At 46.4% G+C, this 20,700-nt stretch overlaps 1 protein-coding gene across 3 annotated transcripts in view; it reads left to right on the top strand.

The window, feature by feature from the left end:
- Positions 1–20,700, top strand: part of Eno4 (enolase 4) — a 32,005-nt gene that overhangs the window by 10,473 nt on the left and 832 nt on the right. For 2 of the 3 annotated variants that reach the window (XM_057776988.1, XM_057776989.1), the window contains exons 5-15: positions 3,719–3,861; positions 4,249–4,338; positions 7,266–7,435; positions 7,526–7,663; positions 9,013–9,066; positions 11,053–11,109; positions 12,191–12,358; positions 14,518–14,643; positions 16,008–16,203; positions 19,397–19,464; positions 19,989–20,106. In XM_057776988.1, the coding sequence (XP_057632971.1) occupies positions 3,719–3,861; positions 4,249–4,338; positions 7,266–7,435; positions 7,526–7,663; positions 9,013–9,066; positions 11,053–11,109; positions 12,191–12,358; positions 14,518–14,643; positions 16,008–16,203; positions 19,397–19,464; positions 19,989–20,106 (1,328 nt within the window). The remainder of the gene's footprint in view (positions 1–3,718; positions 3,862–4,248; positions 4,339–7,265; positions 7,436–7,525; positions 7,664–9,012; positions 9,067–11,052; positions 11,110–12,190; positions 12,359–14,517; positions 14,644–16,007; positions 16,204–19,396; positions 19,465–19,988; positions 20,107–20,700) is intronic. The other variant, XM_057776991.1, reaches the window with a different exon arrangement.

Here is a 20,700-nt window from a genome sequence, read left to right as displayed (position 1 = left end):
CCCAAAGGCTTCTGGTGGCTCTCAAACAGTCCTCCTCATCCAAAAATAAATCACCTACATACTGAAGCAAGGTTACCTCAGGGTATTTACTTCGGAAGAGACTTAAATTCTTAATGACTGCTTCATTGCATATGGTGGGAGTTTTTGGATGCATGAGGCAGTCTGGCCCAGCTTAGTTTTCCAGAATGCCCTGGCTCAGGGGTCAGCCCGTTCCAGTTCTTCAGGGGGATAGAGAAGAATGAATCTTTAAGCCCAGTACAGTGTGAACTTTGTGCTCTGGTGGCCACACACTGAGCAAAGTGTAGGGATCTGGAACGTAGTTGGTGAACGGATTCTACCCTCTAGTTCACTTCCTGCATGTCCTGTGCTGGTCTATGATCTCCAGTTCCAGGCTTTCGGATGGGCAACAAGGGGGTGTTCCGGGCTGAATGGAATAAGTATGAAGAACAAGGAATAAGTCCAAGGCAAGATGTATTCAATCTGATCTGGGTGGATCTGGACTTACCAAGGGTGATATTAACCTCTGCTCAGGCTATCTGAGAATGAAAAGTACCCTGGGAGGGCCAGTCAGTCCTGAATGTGGGCCATTCAGTGTCAGAATGTACAGAGGTAACATTTGGTGACAGAATAAATGGAGGCAGAGCTTTTGTTTCCTGACCACACGGTCCCAGATAATCACACAGAAACATATTAATTACAAACTGTTTTGCATATTTTTCAGGCTTATTACTATCTCTTACATTTAAATGAACCCGTTTCTATTAATCTATGCATTGCTACATGGCCGTGGCTTTTACCAGTATGCTAGCATGTTGTTTCTTGGGTGGGCTGTTCATGTCTCTCTCAACTCCGCCCCTCTGCATCCAAGTCCTTAGTTTGATTGTTTGACATAACCCTATCCTGCCTGGTTATTGTTCAATCAGCTTTTATTATTAACCAATGGGAACAATACATATTCACAGTATCCAGAAGCATCCCACAGTACTCATCTTCCTTAACTATAGTGGGGTAGATTTATTAAAGTCTTTAGAACATAGGTTAGAGGGTTGTTAGGCATGGGAGTCTTCTTACCCACACTGTCCATCAGTTCAGTCACCCCAAGTGCAAACTAAACTGATTAACACAGAAAGTACACATGGCAGGAAGAGGACAGTAAAAATGAAGCCAAAGACAAGATACACAAAACAACACAAACAAGACACAAAGCCAGACCAAGACCCTCAGGTGGGCAGTGCAACATCTTGCTCTTTGCCCTGGAAAGGAGAATATTGGGGTCCATTTGAACCCCTTCCATGTTCCAAATAGGAATCTCACAAAATAGAACCAGACTATAACTCACCAGGAGGCCTCTGTGGATGCCTCTGTGGCCTTGCTGCTTTTCTAAACACAAAAGTTTACCCCAATAGTCCATGAACTGAATGCAGTCTTGGAGCCTTGGAACATCTCAAGATATGTGCCTCCTAAGGCAGCCCCCCAGGCACCCAGAGTTCCAGACCAAAGGCCTGGATTTAGAATTTGGGTGAGTGTCTGAATCTCACTGAGGCCTCCAGAAATGTTAACCCCAAAGGTAATAATAAGACCACTCCCATATGTAGACAGAGACTGTACTTTTGTTTCCTGGCCACTCAAACACAAATAATCACATAGAAACTATATTTATTAGAACGTAGTTTGGCCAACAACTCAGGCATATTCCTGGCTAGCTCTTAAACCTTAAATTAACCCATTTCTATTAATCTGTATATTGCTAAGAGACTGTGGCTTACTGGTAAGATTCTGGCATCTGTTTCCTTCAGTAGCTACATGGTATCTCCTTGACTCCACCTACTTTCTCTCTATATCTCTGTTTGGATTTTCCCCTGGCTTTACTCAGCTAAGCCATTGGCCAAAACAGCTTTATCCATCAACCAATAAAGCAGCACGCATACAAAAGGACTTCCCACATCAACCACACTTTAAAGCCAAATTCGAAACAAACTTGATTTTTTTTTTAATTGGGGTGCACCCAAGAACTGGCAAGCAATCGCTTCCTATGTCAGGTTAAAGAGAGCCACCCCAAATCTACTTCTTGAGCTCCTTCCAAGAAGTAACATCACAGAGGAAAGACAACGGGACAATAAGGAACTAAAAAGCTCTTCAAAGAAAATGTGGTCACCAGGTGATCAGGGAGGGTAAGGGTATTCTTAAAAATCACTCAAGGTCATGGGTTGGGGAAGGTCAGGTTCCAGGAAACAGAGTAACTGGCTCTTACAGTAAATAGAAACTTGTTTTTAACAGTGGAGCATAATGGCTCCTGTGTTCAAAATGGTGTCAGGCAAGTTCCTCAGAGAGAGCAAGAAAAGGAGGGAGGGAGACAAACAGAAGGAGAGGGGGGAGGGAGGGGGAGAGAGAGACTTTTGACAAAGATGAGAAAGAGGGTGTGGAATGAAATATTTTTAAGTTCTTACATGAAGAGTGTCCGCACTTTGCCCTCACGGTTGATACTTGAGCTGAGTACAGAATTTTCTGTTCAATTAATTAGACAGTTTCCTTCAGTTCTTTAAAAGCTTTGCCCCACCAGATCAAGATTATTAATGAATCTAATACAAATCTGATCTGATTCCCACGGAACGTTTTTATAGGATATATTTATTTTTGGTCTATGAAACCTATTATCTTTTTTACTCGAGGATGGGGGAGGGGTGGTGAAATGTTATGTAGTTGTGTCTACTGGGGTTTCCCAAAAGTTTTGTATACATGCTCATTCTAAGTCACACACACCTTCCCCTCATCAGAAGGAAAAAGGGAGGCTGCAGAGATGGAGCAGCAGGTAAGAGTCAGTCCATCCTGTGTAACTGGAGACTCCTCATCCCACCAGGTCCCAAGGCCACTTTAAAGTAACCACTCAGAGGTTTAATATTAATTACATACTGTTTGGCTTATTCGCTCAGGCTTATTATTAACTAGTGCTTACGACGTAAAGTAATCCATTTTTATTAATTAATATTTTACCACGAGGTTCATGGCTTGTTACCTCACATCTTGCTTCTCCAGCAGCTGCTGGCATCCTCCTTGACTTTACCTTCTCTCTCCCTGTATTGTTTGGCCTCTCTGCCCAGCTATATTTTGCCCTGCCATAGGTCAAAGCAGCGTCCTTATTAACCAATAGTAATAAAAAAATAATCACAGCATACAGAGGGGCATCCCACATTAATTCTGCTCTAGCAGAGTACCCAAATTGAGTTCCCAGCACTTAAACTGGGCAGCTCACAGCTGCCTAGAAGCCCTGCTCCTGGGAGATTGGATACTTCTGGTCTTCTCAAATACCTACATGCGTGCATGCATAGACATGCACACATGTGTGCACACACACTTAAAAATAAATCTCTTGCTAAGAGGAAAAGGAAAAGACATATTTCCAACCCTGTTTTCACTAAGGATTCTTGAATGGTTTAGCTTCTGCATGTCATTTTTATAAAAAGAAAATCCAGTACCCCTTAATCAAATTATGCCTTTGAATTTTATTTAGAGAGTATAAAAAGAGCTCAAATAATTTAAATGATAAGAATTTGGTTCTTGAAAAAAAATGGTTTTAACACCATCATTACTTTTATTAACCTTGGGAATTAAAGCTAATTTGTTCTTCCTTAGCTTAAAAAAAACATATTATTGAAACAGACCAGGGTCAGCTCTAAATCATGACATTCCATTGTAAAGTCTTATACTTCTTGCCATGCAGGCTATTCTTTGAAAATAAAGTACAAGAAGATAAAGAGAGAAAAGAGTTGGAAAGGAGCCTTGAGGAGTCAGTGCCCGTACCACCACCTGTAATCCTGCCACCACCTCCTCCACCTCCCACCAAGAAGAAAGGGCAGAAGCCAGGTGAGTGGCTTGCCATCTTCCAGCGCTGTAACCAGAGACCATGTTTCATTTCCCAGCCGCCCAAACCTGAATAATAGTTGTGCCCCATGTTGGGCACCATTCATAATTTGTTTCCAGGCCACTCAGTCCCAAATAATCACACAGAAATTATATTAATTACAACACTGTCTGGCCAATAGCTTAGGTGTATTCCCAGCTAGCTCTTACATCTTAAATTAACCCCTTTCTATTAATTTATGTATCACCATGAGACTGTGACCTACCAGGAAGGTTCTGCCTGACTCTCTCTCTCTCTCTCTCTCTCTCTCTCTCTCTCTCTCTCTCTCTCTCTCTCTCTCTCTTTCTCTCTCTCTCTTCTGATTTTCTGCCTGGCTTTACTCTGCTAAGCCATTGGCCCAATCAGCTTTATTCATCAACCAATAAAAGCAACACATATACAGAAGGACTTCCCACATCACAGCACTGTTGGCTGCAAAGGTATGGAGAATAAAGGCTGGGCTTTGGGGTAGGCAGTGCCCAGCAAGGTGCCATCTGACTCCCTTGAAACTGCTGTGCTGGGAGGACTAGGTTTATTCTCATTTTACCCTCCCCTTTTATTTGAGAAATGAAATGATTATGCTGTTATTCATAGGTGAGCACTATTGAATAAAAGGCCTTAAAGAGTGGCAGTGACAGAGGGGTAAGAGGAAGGTGGGAACTTGGAGGGCAGGGATTTGCACCTCCCTGAAATTTTCCATGAGGCAATCAAAAAGCCATCCCTTAATAAAGGGTCTGCTTTGCCAGAGGCGAGTTCTATGATCTAATCACATATCTGATTATAGTGGTATATTATTTGTGTTTTAATAAATAAAGCTTGCCTAGAGATCAGAATGCAAAGCAGCCACACTAGTCAGCCATACAGGCCAGGTAGTGGTGGCCTTCAATCCCAGCACTAGGGAGGTGGAGACGGGAATGATATGGCTGGGTGAAGAGAGGAATATAAAGGGGAAGAGACAAGCGCTCAATGGAATCTGGAGTCTGAGGTTTGCTGGAGACAGATGGAATCTGAAGACAGGATCACCCCTTTGGTCTGAGCATTGGCAGAGCTAAAAGAACTCTCTAGTGGTTGGCTGGTTTGCTTTTCTGATCTTCAACTTGAACTCCAATATCTGTACCTGGGTTTTTATTATCTGTGCTACAAAGAGCAGGAAAAGACCACATCCACAGTTGTCCAGTTAAAGTGAGATGTCTTTTGGGGTGCACTGGACTGGCCAGCTGGCTTTCTCACCCTAAGCTGAGATTTAAGAGGGCAGCCCCTGCTGATGTCTTGCGGTGCTTCTTACAGGAGCTATAAGCTGTTCACAGGGGCCAGAGAGGCAGCTGTTACATGTTGTTATATGTTGTTATATGGTGAAAGTCAAGGAGCAAGGGCAAGGATGTAAATCATGTGAGTGGGGGCGCAAGTTTAGTGTAGGCTGAGACACACGCTTTGCAGTTTACAACAGGAATTTATTGTCAGTCACAAATAGAAACCTTAGCTTGCAAGGACTCAACACTGGATAAATAGGAACGTACTCTTAACTGTCTTGGCTGCAAACAGAAACCTTACGCTGCAAGGTATAGCGCTCTGTTTTGGTCTCACATATCAGTTAGCATTGTTTTCTACAGCTTTGCTTCACTGAGACCTCTGCCTGCACTTCTAACAGAGTGCCAATGGCGGCCCCTTCAGTATGTTAGTTCTAGAACTGCCCCTGGTATCGTGAGCAGTTTTATATCTCCTAAGGACTCATGCCATGTTTTCCTTCAACTTGCCATGACTGCCAGTAGCCCAGGCACATCTGGACACACAGTTAAGAAGTAGGTGTCATTAAATAAGAAAACACTAGCCCAGCAGTGTTGGCCCACACCCTTAATCCCAGCACTCAGGAGGCAGAGGCAGACTGATCTTTGTGAGTCTGAGGCCAGCCTCGTCTACAGAGTGAGTTCCAGGACAACCAGAGATACACAGAGAAACCCTGTGTCAGAAAATAATAATAAATGAGGAGGGGAAGGAAGAAGAAGAAACACCACACCAGGAAGGAACTGAGAGGCAATGAAAACTGTGATCCTTTATTTCATTGTTTATGCTTCAGAGCGAGGACCAGAACTAACCTAAGAGAGTTATGTTAGACTGTCTTGTCTCAGAGGATGTAGACTCTACTGAGCTACAGGTGGGATGCACTAATGAACTTCATGTGGCAGATGCTTTTGACTCAGGACTGAGAGCTTAAGGAAAGAGAAGTTACAGAAGGAGACAGGGATTTGCCCTGTCCTAATCATGTGCTGGGTGCTTAGTGTCTTCTCTCCACTGAGGACCCAAGGTGGCAGTGGGGAAGACTGGGAGGCTGGAGGCTGACTAAGAGGGCTTGAAGAGACAGGGTGGCGGAGAAGATGGGTGAGGATGCTGGACAGACTGCTGGGCTTGGGCTCTACTAGAGATGGTGGCCAAACAGAACAACATATGGCTTTGGCTTTAGAGAAGAGGACGGTAAGTTAGGAAGAGGTGCTCGATGTGAGGTACACGGAAACTACGGTGACATTGAAGAGCAGGGTTTGGAATTTGAGCACTCTAAGTTGAGCCTGCATCTGCTTCCTGTAAGATATTGTGTTATCTCTGGCACAGTGGCTTCAGTCAGCAGTCGCAACTCTGCAGTCCCTGGTCTGCTTCTCTGGCAGCGGCCCTGCGGCTCAGGCTGCATCCTGGAGGGAATTCTGTTCCTGCAGGCACCAGTTTTGGCTGCCACTAACGGTAGCTTTAATTCTCTATTGTTCTATTTATAAATAAGATTCGAGATTCAAAGACTGGGGTGAAAACCCACTAGCTCAGAGAGGCTGAGTTGCAACTAGCTAATCTCGCCTTGCTGGTGTCTCCCCAAGAGTGCATCTGCATCCTAAGCTGCACCTACTACTTTTGGTACCCTCTCTATCCCTCCTGGGTGCCCTCTGATGCTCTGTGATTGCTTTCTGTCAACTAGTTGTTAACTCAGCCTTCTGACCCAAGGTGAATTATATTTAATTAATACCAATGGAGACTCGGGGTTCACAGTGTGGTCCAATATCCCCCAACAAAATTGCACAATAAATATGTTGTGGTCTCGTCACCACAACAAATCCCAGTCTACTTACACACAACTGTGGGAGTTTCAGTATCCACCTCATATGATTATGGACTATGATCATGCTGAGTGGCCTGAAAACCATCAGGCAGAGTCCAGGGCTAAGTGAGCAAATCGGAAAACCCCTGGGAGCTGAGGGGGAGAAGGCCAACCTTAACCCTCGCCCTTCCGTCTGTACTGGGTCTTCTGTGAGTGCAGCATCCGAAGAAGATGCGGTTCTATTACATTGAGACTTCTAGAAACGAATCCCTGACTCTGTTTCCTCTCCAGGGCGGAGGGACACGCTTTTGGAAAAACCTATTATCCCCCCAGAACCCCCTGAACCCATCCTCCACGGTAGCATGGCCATAGGCGCTGTTTCACTAGCGGTGGCGAAAACCAGTGCCAGCCTGGCCAGTGTCCCTCTGTACGTGAACATTGCGTCCCTGAAGCATGGCCAGGTCAGTGAAGGTTGCACCTATCTCTGCACGGGGACCTGGGACGAGGCCCTGCGCTGAACTGCCATTCTCTCTCCTCTGCTTCCCTGTCAGGAGCAGCCGTCAGTGGCGACACTCACCATGCCTCTGCTGATGGGATCTGTGCTCAGCTGCGGGAAGGCATCACCTGGGAAGCTAAACTTAATGAAGGAAGTGATTTGCATCCCCCATCCTGGATTAACAACCAAACAAGTACCTGACTCAGCTAAGACAGTTTTCCTACTTGCCCCACCCAATCCTCCACCATTGGTGAATTTTAGTGTCAATCAAGGGGGAGTGAATAAAATATATGAAATGATATTTTAGGAAATCAAATCAATCAGAAGAAAGCAGGAACTCAAACAAAAGGAAACAGACCCTCTTAGTGGTTTGGTCTGGTTTGGTCCAGCCTTAGCTCATATTGGTGACTCACAGGAGCGAGGTCTTATGGGAGCTATCATCTGAGAATACCCGGAGTATCTGCTTGTCCGCTATAGCAGGAGCCGGCACTCCCCAGCGACCTATTCTGTTAAATAAAGAACTCCAGGCTAGCAGACCATGCATTCAATGCTCATTTATGAGATGAATACATCCTATGTGGGAGCTTCATTTCTCAGGTGTGCTGGTGAGGTCTCCATCACCCTTTGGAGAGTCAGTATGCTTCCGAGTCCTCTACAAGGTTCATGCTATGATGAGTGCTTTCAGAAAAAGGAGAGGAAGCTCCCCCCATCCTTCCTGTGATGAGTGAAATTTTGTAAATTGTGAAAAGAAGCTGTACAAAAGTTTCACTTGCTTTCTCTGTGAAAAAGAATCCCTTTTAAACAAAATTCTTATTACCTCACAATTTCCGTTTCCACGTGCCACTCCAGCTGTCAGATTATCTGTGAGGCTATTTTCAGGCCCTGTGGCAGGACCCCTCTGTGGTCTTGGGACTCCAGAGCATTCTGCACGCCATCCTCACCTTCCTGTGCTGACGCCCTCACGATCACAGCCCACCTCCTGCTCTTCCTCCTTTTAAAGACGCACTTACTTCTATTTTATGCGTATGGGTGTTTTGGTTGCATATGTCTGTGCGCCCTGTCTATCCAGTGCCTGAGGAGGCCAGGAGAGGGTAATGGAGTCTCTGCAATTGGGACTACAGATAACTGTTAGCTGTCCTGTGGATGCCGGGAACTGAACCTGTCTCCCCTGCAAAAACACATGTGTTTCCAGATGAGCCATCTCTGTAGCCCCACTGTTCTACTTCTTACATGACTAGTTAGCCAGGCCTCCTTGGTGACCTGCGGCATGCATTGCTACGTTTTCCAGCCTGGCCAAGAGGCTATGATAAAGAATGGTTCGCTGGTTTTCACCATGAAGATGCCAAGACAGAGCCTGGCACTCACACACAAACCAACAGGGGTCAGAGATGAACACTCATTCTTCTCATTGCGTAGGCCACACCCTCCACCAGCTGGCAGTCCTCAGTAAGAAATCCAGAACAGTTTCAGGAAACACTGGCCATCGGGGTATGACTCACGTTTGTCATCTGAAGTTGTACAGCATGGCTGTTCTGCTTACAGGGTATAGAGCTGCTCCTGGAGATTCAGAAACAAATCAACAGAGTGATTGAGACGGTATGTAAAGGCAGCCCGGGGAAGCAGCGACACCTGAATTCAGCTCCTGGTTCATTTTGGGGTTAAATCAGTATTGTTGCTGCTATGAAGAATGCATTCATTTGCTTTGGGTTTCCTATCCAAACCAAGCTGTTCTAGTTTGCTTTCTCATGCTGTAATAAACAGCATAACTAAAAAAAAGTAACCTCAGAGGAGAGGGTTTATTTGGCTTCCACTTCCAGGTACCAATCCATCATTAAGGAAAGTCAGGGCAGGAACCTGGAGCCGAAGACATGGAGGGACGTTGCTTGCTGGCTTGCTTCCTCTGGCTTATTCAGCTACCTTTCTTTCTTTCGTGGTTCACATAGTATGCACATTTAATCACTTTAAAATCTCCAGTGTTATCTTGGGTCCATTAAATAGAACCAACAGTGCTGGACCTGATTAATTATAGAAGGAGGGGTCACCGTATACAAATCCAGCCAGGGTGGTAATACTGGAGTGGGCAGGAGAGGAAGAGGCACCCCTAGGTCATGAGACACCAGGAAGGACTAGGAAAAAGAAAGGGGACTCCCAGGTGTGAGGGGCTGATTGTCCTAATGGTGGTGGTGGGGTAGCAAAAGGCATGTTACAAAAGGGGGCTCAGTCAAACAGTCTACGGATGGTTCCACACACTGTAGGCTGGGCTCTCCTATACCAGTTAACAGTTAGAAAAGCCTCACAGCCAGGTGGTGGTGATGCACACCTTTAATCCCAGCACTTGGGAGGCTGGGGAGGGAGAGGAGGGAGAGAGGGAGGGAGGGAGAGAGGAAGGGAGGGAGAGAGGAAGGGAGGGAGAGAGGAAGGGAGGGAGAGAGAGAGAGAGAGAGAGAGAGAGAGAGAGAGAGAGAGAGAGAGAGAGAGAGAAACTGAGACTGTACTTTGGTTCCCAGCCACCCAGCCCCCAAAACTAAAAACTGTATTAATTACAACACAGTTTGGCCAATGGCTTAGGCGTATTCTTAGCTAGTTCTTACATCTTAAATTAGCCCATTTCTATTACTTTATATTTAACCACAAGGCTCATGGTTTGTTACCTCTTGCTTCTTGGGTGGCTACATGGCATCTCCTTGACTCTGCCTTCTTTCCTCCTCTATCTCTGCCTGGATTTCCTGCCGTGCTATATTCTGCCCTGCCATAGCAGCTTCTTTATTAACAATGGTAATAAAACATATTCACAGCATACAGAGGGGAATCTCACATCAGAGAGAGAGAGAGAGAGAGAGAGAGAGAGAGAGAGAGAGAGAGAGAGAGAGAGAGAGAGAGAGACCGAGACCTCATAGACTGGTCCCAGGCCAGTCTAACCTGGGCAGTTCTTCAGCTGAGGGTCCCTCCTCCTAGGTGACTCTGGGTTTGTGTCAAGTTGACAGCTGAAGCTCCCTGTGATCCAAGCGCATACACTGTTCATTGGCAGTGGATCTGTCTGTCTTCTGAAGTATTAGACAATCCCGGTTTTAGTTCCTGAGACACTGGCTCTTTGCTAAGGTCATCCTTTAGGATTTATAAAGTATTTCATGACCTTTGGCTCTCTCCAAAGATCAAATACACCTTGATTTTACTCTGAGAATATTGGGCCTGTAAGAGCAAATCCTGCAGTGGCAGGTAGAAGTCCTGAAGGTCAGGAGAGGGTTTGTTATTCTCCTGCACACACCAGGAGTTGCTGGTGTGACCTGTGTATGCTTGGAGGAAAACCAGCATGCAGTGGGTGAAGGGCGGAAGAGGATGAACTAAAAATGGACTTGAGTTGGAGAAAGAACTAGGGACTTTAAGAAGAGCATCTCTGGAATGATCTCTGTGTGTGTGTGTGTGTGTCTGTCTGTCGCCGACTCCATTTGCATGGGAATGGGAATGAGATTCATGGTGTGGAAGACGGGTTCCCTAAGAATAGCCAGCTTCAGCTCTGCTTGCTGTCTCAGGGATGTCTGAAATACCAAGGGATGCATTTTTCTTTATCTCTTCATCCCACAGCTCCCACCTCCAAAACCAGAGACCAAAAAGGGGCATGATGGAGGCAAAAGAGGTCAGGTAAGCATGTGCTCTCCACCTCGGTTGGGTGCCCTATGTGCCCTGCTCCCCGCCCCCTCACTTAGTATTTTGCTTCAAAGACCAGGACCAAGTCAAAGAAGTGGTAACTTTGCTCCCAGGGTGCCAATGTGGAGCTGGGGTCCCAGCCTTCCTCTTCCTGGCTGCAGGTTTCCTGGAGAGCCATCATCAACTGTTGAAAGCTTTGTTTATTTGGGTTTTTGGAGACAGGGTTTCTCTGTGTAGCCCTGACTGCCCTGGAACACACTCTAGATCAGTCTGGCCTCAAACTTGGAGATCTTCATGCCTCTGCCTCCTGAGTGCTGGGATTAAAGTGTGTGCCATCACCACCCAGCATTATCTGAAATCTTAAGATTGCAGGGTAAACTTTATGACTGGCAGGACTGAATTTAACCCTGCAGGTAAAAGACTTAGGAGAGAGACTGTCTGTATAAATAGCAGAGTAGCAAAGGATCATCTAGAAGTCAGAGTACTACCAACAGAGGGAGAAAGAAAAAAGCAGCGTTCACACTCGTGGAGGCCAGAGAATAACATAGAAAAGTTGGTTCTCTCCTTCCACCACGTGGCACTTGGGTGCCAGGCCTGGGAGGATGTGCTTTCCCCCGAGTTACCTGCCTAGCACTCATTAAAAAAAAAAAAAAAAAAAAAAAAAAAAAAAAAAAAAAAAAAAAAAAAAAGATCAGTGCTCCTCATCTAGAAGAAACCAGAACATAAGAAAGTCGGTTTGGGAGAGGAGGATTGACCAAGTTAGTGATCCATGGATGCTTACAGGGATAGCCTGGTGATTGATTGGTGGCTCAGGTTAGCCCCATGGAGAAGGGCAGAGCCAGTCAGGTAGAGTAGTTAGGTGCACCGAAGAAAGACAAGCAGATGGGGTAGGGGAATTAAATGCCCAGACCAGGGGTGGGGGTGGGTGGTTTAGAAGCAGATGTCATCAAAAGTGGAAGGAGTCGATCTTTGGAGACCCACATCCAGTTAAAACCCATGTCTGTCACAGGGTGAGGGTGTTCCAGCAACCTTAACATGCTGTGGTGACTTGAACCGTCTTCTTTGGATTTTGCAGCAGCCGATCACGGGCAAGATGTCCCACCTTGGCTGTCTAACTGTTAACTACGACACCATAGAGCAGCCGCTGCTTCTTATCCAGGGGATCTGCTCGAACCTGGGGCTAGAGCTGGGAATGAGCCTGCACCTGGCCATCAACTGCGCTGCGCACGAGTTAATGGACTATGTGAGTTCCCAAAGCGGCCACCCTGTTTGCAGGACGTGATTCCTACATTAGAACTTACCTGGCATTTTCTGAACAGATGCCCTCGTAGATGCATGAATAAAAGTGGAGTTGAGAATGCCAGATTAGGTAATGACTAGAAAATAATGGACTATTGGTTTTCTAAAGTAGCATAAAGTATCATGGTTACATACTTAGAAATTCTGCAATTAAAATGGACACATAAAATGAAGGTTTTAAAAATGAAAAAAAGTATAAAATCCCTTCATTTGTGGACTCCTTAGGAACCTACTTAATTGCATGATTTATAGAGTAATCATGAACGCTGTTGGGAAATAATTTAACAATCTGATACATTTTGTGAGTATAAATAATTTGGTTGGTAAATCCTGAATTTGTCAAGCATGAAATCGAGCCCTGATTCACACATGCTAGGTTGGCAAGTATTCTACCACTGAGCTACATCCCCAGGTTATTAAGTTTATGAGGAATATGTTTTTATCCCAACTAAATACATCATTGCCCCTGACCTGGACCATCACCTGGCGATCAGTTCACCTACAGAGAGGACCATTTAAAAGGAAATGAATGCTGCTCCCCGCCACAGACCCCAGGATAAAGCAGCAGCTCACCTCCATGCCTGGGAATCTGTGTGTTGAGAAATCTAGTCTCTTTCCATGTTACACGCTTGCATATACATCCCATCCTCAGACACGCCAAGGTTGGTTCTTGGTTTTACCTAATGCCCGTCATCCTGAAGCACACCAGTGCCGATTTGGTAATTAACGTCGGCTCAGGAGACACGGCCAATAGGATCTCACCTGGCTGCAATTCTAACTGCCACCACAAAGACAGTTTTGAACAGTCTAAAGAACCCTAAGTTTTGGCTGATTTCTAGAAATTATTCTACTTTGTACAGAAACGAGGCACATAAAGGGATGCTTGAAGTAATTTCCTATTCTTCACGTAATGATTGGTTCCCAGGCACACCATTGAGAAAAATAATTGCATGTTTGCATCAGCAACGTATACCCGGAACTATGAATATGCTGACTGCTAGCGCTAACTAGAATGAGTATTTATCGCTTATAGTCAGTAAAATGTATTAGCTTGATATCAGATAATTCTTACAATAATGTTAGTTCAAAGTCATTAGCATTTCTTCACTGACAAGATAGGATTTTTAAGCTTCTCATTATAGAAGCTAAAACTTCTCGCTGTTTTTTTTAATGTGAAAAAGGTAGAAAATCCTTTTAACTGTAGACTTCTTAGGAACCCGCTTAGTTCCAGTAGAATCCACCCTGTTAGCTGGAGCAGCAGGAGGGTATTAGCGAAGCAAACCGCCTACTTCCTAGCGTACCTCCCTCCCTAACCTAAGCATCCAATGCCACCACTGGTCACAAGCTTGAAAGAAAACTGCTTTGTCTTGCAGAACTAAACTGGATCCTTCAACCCTGTTTGCTTCCATACTTAGGTCAGGAATCTTTGCAGAAATCAATGAAAAGGCTTGCACCAGCGCCCGCCCCTTCCAGGGCAAGGGGCAGGCTACCTGGGAAAGAGCCACCTTGCCAGGACCACTTGTCACTACTGCTGGGTGTTAGTTTGCAGAAACTTCACCCTGAATTCAGAGTTTGCTATGTTCACAGAAAGGGGAACAAGCGACTTGCTCCCTGTGAGCGGAAGGAGAGTGGGCTCTCGAGTGGGCAGGCCTATATTGCTGCTGTGTGTGGCAGCTTAGGGATTGGTGTTATCGCCCACCTACCCAGGCCGCTGGGGGCCTGCACTACCATCTCATAACCCTAAATAGAAAGCATTCTTCTCCCACGCTCCACCTGATCTGTGTGTGTGTGTAGATGGCTCCATCTGAAGTCAGTGGGAATAACTCTCTCTGGGGCATCGACAGCAATGGTGACTTGCCTTCCCTGGGTTAAAAACTTAAATGAAATTTAAAGTACAGGGGAGGGGAAACTGCAGTCGGAATATAATATATGAGAGAATTAAAAAAAAAAAAAAAAAAAAAAGAGAGAAAGTACAGTGAGCAGTGGAATGTGCCCAGAAAAGAACCAGTGTATAATCATCAGTGTGAAATAGAGTTTGAATGACATGGTCACCCTCTGAAGAACCCATCATTTATCTTTCACTGCCTCCCTTACACACATCAGAGCAAGGGAAAGTACGAAGTGATGACGGGCACGTACAAAAGCATGGCTGAGATGGTGGACCTGTACGTGGATCTGATCAACAAGTATCCTGCCATCATTGCCTTGATTGATCCCTTCAGGAAGGAGGTAAGCAGGGCCCACCTTCTCTGTTCCCCAACATATATTTTACACATGATGAAGTAAGGAGCCTCACCTTCCACATTTTATAACAAAGCAGAATACAAAACCCATTCTTCTGGACGTCTGTTGCTGGGAACGTGTTGTAATTTGGGCTGGGCTGGACTGCTTTGTTTTGGCATTTGTGAAAAGGCACTTACCAAGCCCGTGAATAGCAGAAACACAATTACCTAGGAGCAAGCCCGTCTGTGAAATGAAACGAGCCATTCGCAAACCCTTCAGGAGTACCTGCGTATTTACAGCAGCCTGACGGCCGGAAGCCGGCCCTGCTGTGCCAGCCAGTGCTTCCATAGGTTAATCATATAGCATTTTCCTACGCTCATGGAAACAGGACTTCCATAAAGCCAGATATTCCCCAGGCGAAGGCCGGCTACTGTGTCTGCATACAAGTAGCACGGCTGTATTTTGAGAAGGTTTCAGATCCAGTGTATTCTAATGAACACATCTGACCAGGGCCATCTAAAGGCCTGGGAAGACCACATCCAAAACTGGACTTCTTGATTTTTATGGCTTTGAGAACCATCTGTATGTGGAACAGATATCCTCTCTGAGACAACAAATTAGATTCCAGACAATAGGGAAGCTAGATCGAATTTGGAGTTTCAGGGCTCCCCTTTCTCAGCCAGAAAACTTACAGTACTCTCAGAAACGCAGCTGAACTCAGGGCCCAGGACCTCACTGGGCCTTGTTGGGACAGTCCTGAGGCTGACCAAGTTCTGTCGATTTGAGAGGACCCACAACCGCACAGTCAGCAAGTATGGGATGGCTTGAAATCTGGTCCAGTGGCCAGGATAACTTTATATGCATCTAGGTATACGCATGAACACACATCTAATTAAATATTCCATGTCCTACAGTGGTCTCACCATCACCGACACAATAGTCTTAACAAATAAAGATGCTCAAGGCCCTTACAAGCTCTTTTTCAGGTGTTAGTTTGTTTCGTGGAAATAACTGAAGAGTCTTCTAAGCAGACAGTGTTTAACCGCACTGTGGACAAAGCCGTGGGTGGTGATACCCGGGCCTCAAGTAACTCTGTAGGCAGTGTGGGGAGTAATACTTAAGGCGCTAATGTTTTGGTTTCTTCACCCACAAGCTCTTTAGGCTCAAATTAAATTACTCAAAGCTTCTCTCCACGAAGCTTGCTAATTTGTTTGACAGTGGCACAAAAATCCTTAAGGCACAGACATCAAGGAAAATATTTTATGTGTTGAGAAAAAGGGTATGATTTGATTATATGCTGTTACTCCTGTTGTTCTGTGATAGCTTTCGATGCATTGTAACGATCACCTCTTAAATATTTGTTTACCCAGGACTCTGAACAGTGGGACGGCATCTATGCTGCTCTTGCTTCCAGGTGCTACATCATTGCAGGGGCTGCTTCCAGAAGCATCTCTAAACTCCTGGAGCACAGGAATACCAGCACCCCGAAATCCCACGGGCTGGTCATAAACCACACAAACCAAACCACCATGTCTGACTTGGTGGAAATAACCCATCTTCTGAACGGTGAGTAAAATATTGACCCGAGTGCCCCGTAATGGCTTGGTTATGCAACGAGCCAAACCCGTACAGTACGTCCAAGCTAATAAAAAGCAAGGATTAAAACTTGAAAGCAAAGGAAGTCCAGCCATTGGTGGGGGATCAAGTGTAACTCTACGCCTGGCACCAGGATGTTGTGTGACAGACTGGTTCTACGATGTCAGACCCTTCGCTGGTCACCACCGCTGGCAGCTCACAGTATCAGGCTTTCTGCCCGGTCTCCTCCAGAGGGCAGAGCCATCTTAGCACACCCATCCATTTGCTCTAGGCTGTAACTTTAGGGTACAGAGGAATATCAGAGACTCAGAAGGGGTACCCAGCCCTTACTGCTAAGCAACAGGTTTAAAGCTGTGACTCTTGCCCCGGGAAATCCCTGGTACCTTGGCCAGGTGGCCAGAGACAGCTGGACATTCACAAAGGTGAGGCTCCAAGCACCACGACCACGAGCAGAAGGACTGGATGTGTCAGCCTGCCACGCCCGGGGAGGCCCTATGAACGCCCCCACACATCAGGACCAGTGAGGGAGCAGAGGGCTGGATGTGTCAGCCTGTCACACCCGGGGAAGGCCCTGTGAACATCCTACACATCAGGACCAGTATGTTCACGCTCTTCAGCATGAGGGCCTGAGGTCATTTCCAAGAACCTGTGTAAAAAGTCAAGTACATGTTTCTAGTCCCAGTAATGGTGTGCCAGAAGCCAGAGACAGGAGGATCCCTGGACTTGCTTGCTGGTTAATCCAGCCTGCTCGGTGCAGATCTAAGCCAATGAGAGATCTCGTCTGTCCTCTGACCTCCAAATGCATATGCACATCCATATGCTCGCCTGTACACACACGTACACCCACATGGGCACACGATTAATTTATGAATCTAGGAGATTCTATGTGGAAGGGTAAGCTTCCATCCTTCCAAGCAGGCACAGATCAAGTGAGGATATGGCAATTAACTTGATTGAAACGTAATTGCCTCCAGACCTCCTGGGGCCATTTTATTTCACACTGGCCTGGGGAAGTCTGGGACTGGGCACAGTTGGGAGCTAGGTCACCCTTAAGAGGGGAGCTGATCACAATTAAGAAAATGGCAAGAAGACCCCATTTAAGAGGAACAGTTTTTCTGTGAGCCTGGAGAAGGAAGGCCCTGGAGAAGGAAGGAGGCTTCCTAACTGCAGTACCAGAAAGCTGCCAGCAGGTCGACAAAGCTTTATAGCTTCTGGGGGCCGGAGAGATAGCTCCGTGGTTAAGAGCACCCATGAGGCAGCTCATCTGATACCTTCACATCAGTGCACACAATCACTTTGTCATCATTTGTGTCCCAGCAATAACAATGATGCGATGCTGAACCATGCACGGACAGCCCGTCTATGGGGTTCTCCGGTTGCTCCTGTCCTGGGCGGTCCTAGATGTTCGTGTTACTGTCGCACCCAGGGTCCCACAGTCTTCCTCTATGCTGTCTGTGCAGCGTTTTGGGGGGCCTTCCTCTCCGCCTTATTCCATGCACTCCTCCAAACAGTGTTGGGAAGGGGAAAAAAGCATCTGGATGCAGGTCCCCAGCAAGGAATCTGGAAGGAACAGGATCCCAGAACAGGCACCAAGGGATGCCAAGTGAGACTCAAGGCTTTGTTGCCTGCATACTTGCGGCACCAGGGAGCGCAGCTGTGTGGTGGGAGTGGCAGCTGTTTCAGCCTCAGGGTAAACCTCACAGCTGAAGTAGCGGTACACAACGCCCTCTTCATTTTCCTGTTGAAAACTGAAGTTTGCAGAGGTTGAATCTCCCCTTCACCCCACTTGCCCACCCTTGCTCATTTTCAGTTCCAAATGTTTCAAAGTCAGGGCAAGTTGCCCCTTTGACTCAGATGCCCCGCCTTGCCCTTCACTTGGTCAGTTCCTCCCCATCCTTCAAGTTTTGACTTAAATGGACTGGTGCTCATGTTCACACCACACCTGACCTGCTGACCCTTAATGGTTCTGCCCTGAACTTTCTTCATTGCAATAGCAGCCTGTTTTCTCCCTGTGGTGATCACTATGAAGACCTGTGTAGTTGACGGTTGATATCCCCTGCACAGGCAGCAATCTGGCAAGGTCACAGCTGTCCTGATAACTTACGCATGGTACCCGACACACAGATACCATCCTCAGGGCTGTGAGCTAGGCAGAAGGACAGTCTTGGACCTGGAGCAGGGCTCAGAGCCAGCCTGGCAGCCAGGGGATGGGGCAGTTACCAGAAGGTGGGCAGAACTGGCGAGGAGGTGCTCGTTGGAATGCTTCCTGCCAGGAAAACACAAACCTTGTCACTATAGAACTTTGCCTTTTAGAGACCTTGGCAAGTTTCAAGAGGTTTTGGGACTCTTAAATGTCTAAATGCCAGCAACTCTGACATCCAGATGGGAGAAAGAAAGGCGGGCATTGTGGGGCAGCACCTGAGGGGAGGGGCTGTAATTTCCCCTGGATGAGTTGAGAAAGTTCTCCTGCTTAGGTAAGAACTCCACAGTCCATGTCCTTGAAGCATATTCTTATACACCAAGCAGCAACAGAACTGAATGTCATAGCTATGCTAATAAAAACTCAGATTCAAGCATCCTCCCTTCCTTTTAGTAGTAATAATACTGTATCTTACAATCAACATATCTTAAATTTAATAGCCTTTGTGGTTTCGTATGCATGTTCTATGTGGAGGTCAAAGGACAGCCTCAGGTTTTGGTCCTCTCCATCCACCTTGCTGCAGACAATCTTTTGGCAGCGACCCACTGTGTAGGCCAGGCTGGCCATCCTTAAGAGCATCCCCGGTTTCTTCCATCGCCTCTCCCTGTAGAAATACTGACGGTACCGTGGGATTACAGACATTAGCGGTGTTATTTGCAGCTTTCCCGGGGCCCCAGGGATCAAACTCAGGTCCTCACGCTTGTGCGGCAAGTGCTGTTAGGAGCATCTCCTCTGACTCTCTTTGTTTTTTATTAGCACGTAAGACACTGAAGGGAACTGAACAGATAAAGCCAGGGAGATAAAGCCACAGATGCTTGGGTGAGAATGTTCAAGTGGTCAGACCATGGGTTCCTTCCCCCAGAAACTCTGAAATCTCGGGGAAAATTGTCGTTTTGATCAGAGTCCCCGATGAGCATGAACTTCTTGTAAGTCATGTGTGACTGACGGGGGCGGCTCTTGCAGGTAAAAAGCAGCTCGCGGTCTTCGGGAGCACGGAGGCAGAGTCCTCTGATGACAGCCTTGTCGATCTGGTAAGTGCAGAGCGATGGTCAATTGCGGAATTGCCAAAACACCGCTTTTATGATGAATCGGTATTTCAGGGAAATGCAGTCTTTGGTGGAGAAAGTCGAGTAACCTTTTATGAAATAGACTTGCTTCCTCCCAGACAGCTCCCTTTTGCAAAGCGCTAATCTTTGAACTTTTTAAAAGAGACAAAATTGAAGTTCAGGGAAAATGGCGGGCACAATAAAATGAATGGGGTGTACACTTGCAATCTCCACACCCCCCACCCCCTGCGCCCAAGACAGGGTGCGAAAGGCCAGGCCATGTTCCGATGAAATCGGCGCACTCTCAAGACTCGTAAAGTGCCTGATGGTCTGTCAGGCACACCATCTGTTTGCCCTTCAGTGCTCAGCTTGCCAGCAGGCCACTTTACTCCCACAAAGATGAAGAGAAACCCCCCTCAACAGAGTCCTGCAGCGGTTCCCTGTCTCGTTAAAGGACTGCTCAAAACCAAAACTCTGCTATTTAAAATAAGTTGTTTTCCCCACTTCAGGCTGTTGGACTCGGCGCCCGGTTTATCAAGTTGGGGGGTCTTTCTCGGGGTGAACGAGTGACCAAATACAACCGCCTTCTCGCTATAGAGGAAGAACTCATCCAGAGTGGAACACGGGGTAGGCGCTGCTTTCTCGCTTTGTTTTCCCTTAGCCCTGAATAAGGGAACAAAGAGTGGAAGGGAGGGAATAGAAGTCCCTCAGCAGGAGGGCGGGACAATCCAAAGACTACAAATCAGCGCTGACAAGAGCAGGATGGCACTCGCCACAATGTCCATTGTTGGCTTAATGGATTATCTATTTACCTGAATGCTTAAGACTCTCACCACCCTTCTCCTGGCTGAATGGGCTGCTTGGTGCTTTTCAATAGAATTAATTGATTGGAATCTCCAAGCCTGCCTTTTGTTATGGCCCAAATTATACTTAAGGTTTCTGCAGCCGGGCCGTCCCTGGAAGTTAAAGGCAGATGTGTTCCTTCTGAAAACAACTTGTTTCGTTTCCCACAAGTAAGCAGCATGTTGATTCTAACGCGGCACCACAGAGAGGATAAGGTCCCCCAAGAAAGGAACTGATGGCTTATGAAACCTGAACTTGGTAAATCTGCACAGGGAGCTTGTTGTGTCTCTGTCAGAGAGAAGCTAACTAATACTTTTAAAGGCAGTCTAGAGTTAGTTTGTGTTGTTTACTGTGTTGATTATTGTTCTAAATATCATC

The sequence above is a fragment of the Chionomys nivalis genome, chromosome 8 (genome assembly GCF_950005125.1).
Source record: "Chionomys nivalis chromosome 8, mChiNiv1.1, whole genome shotgun sequence".
In the NCBI taxonomy this organism is placed as follows: domain Eukaryota; kingdom Metazoa; phylum Chordata; class Mammalia; order Rodentia; family Cricetidae; genus Chionomys; species Chionomys nivalis.
The sequence above is the reverse complement of the archived record's forward strand: the minus strand, read 5'-3'. Positions and strand labels throughout refer to the sequence as shown.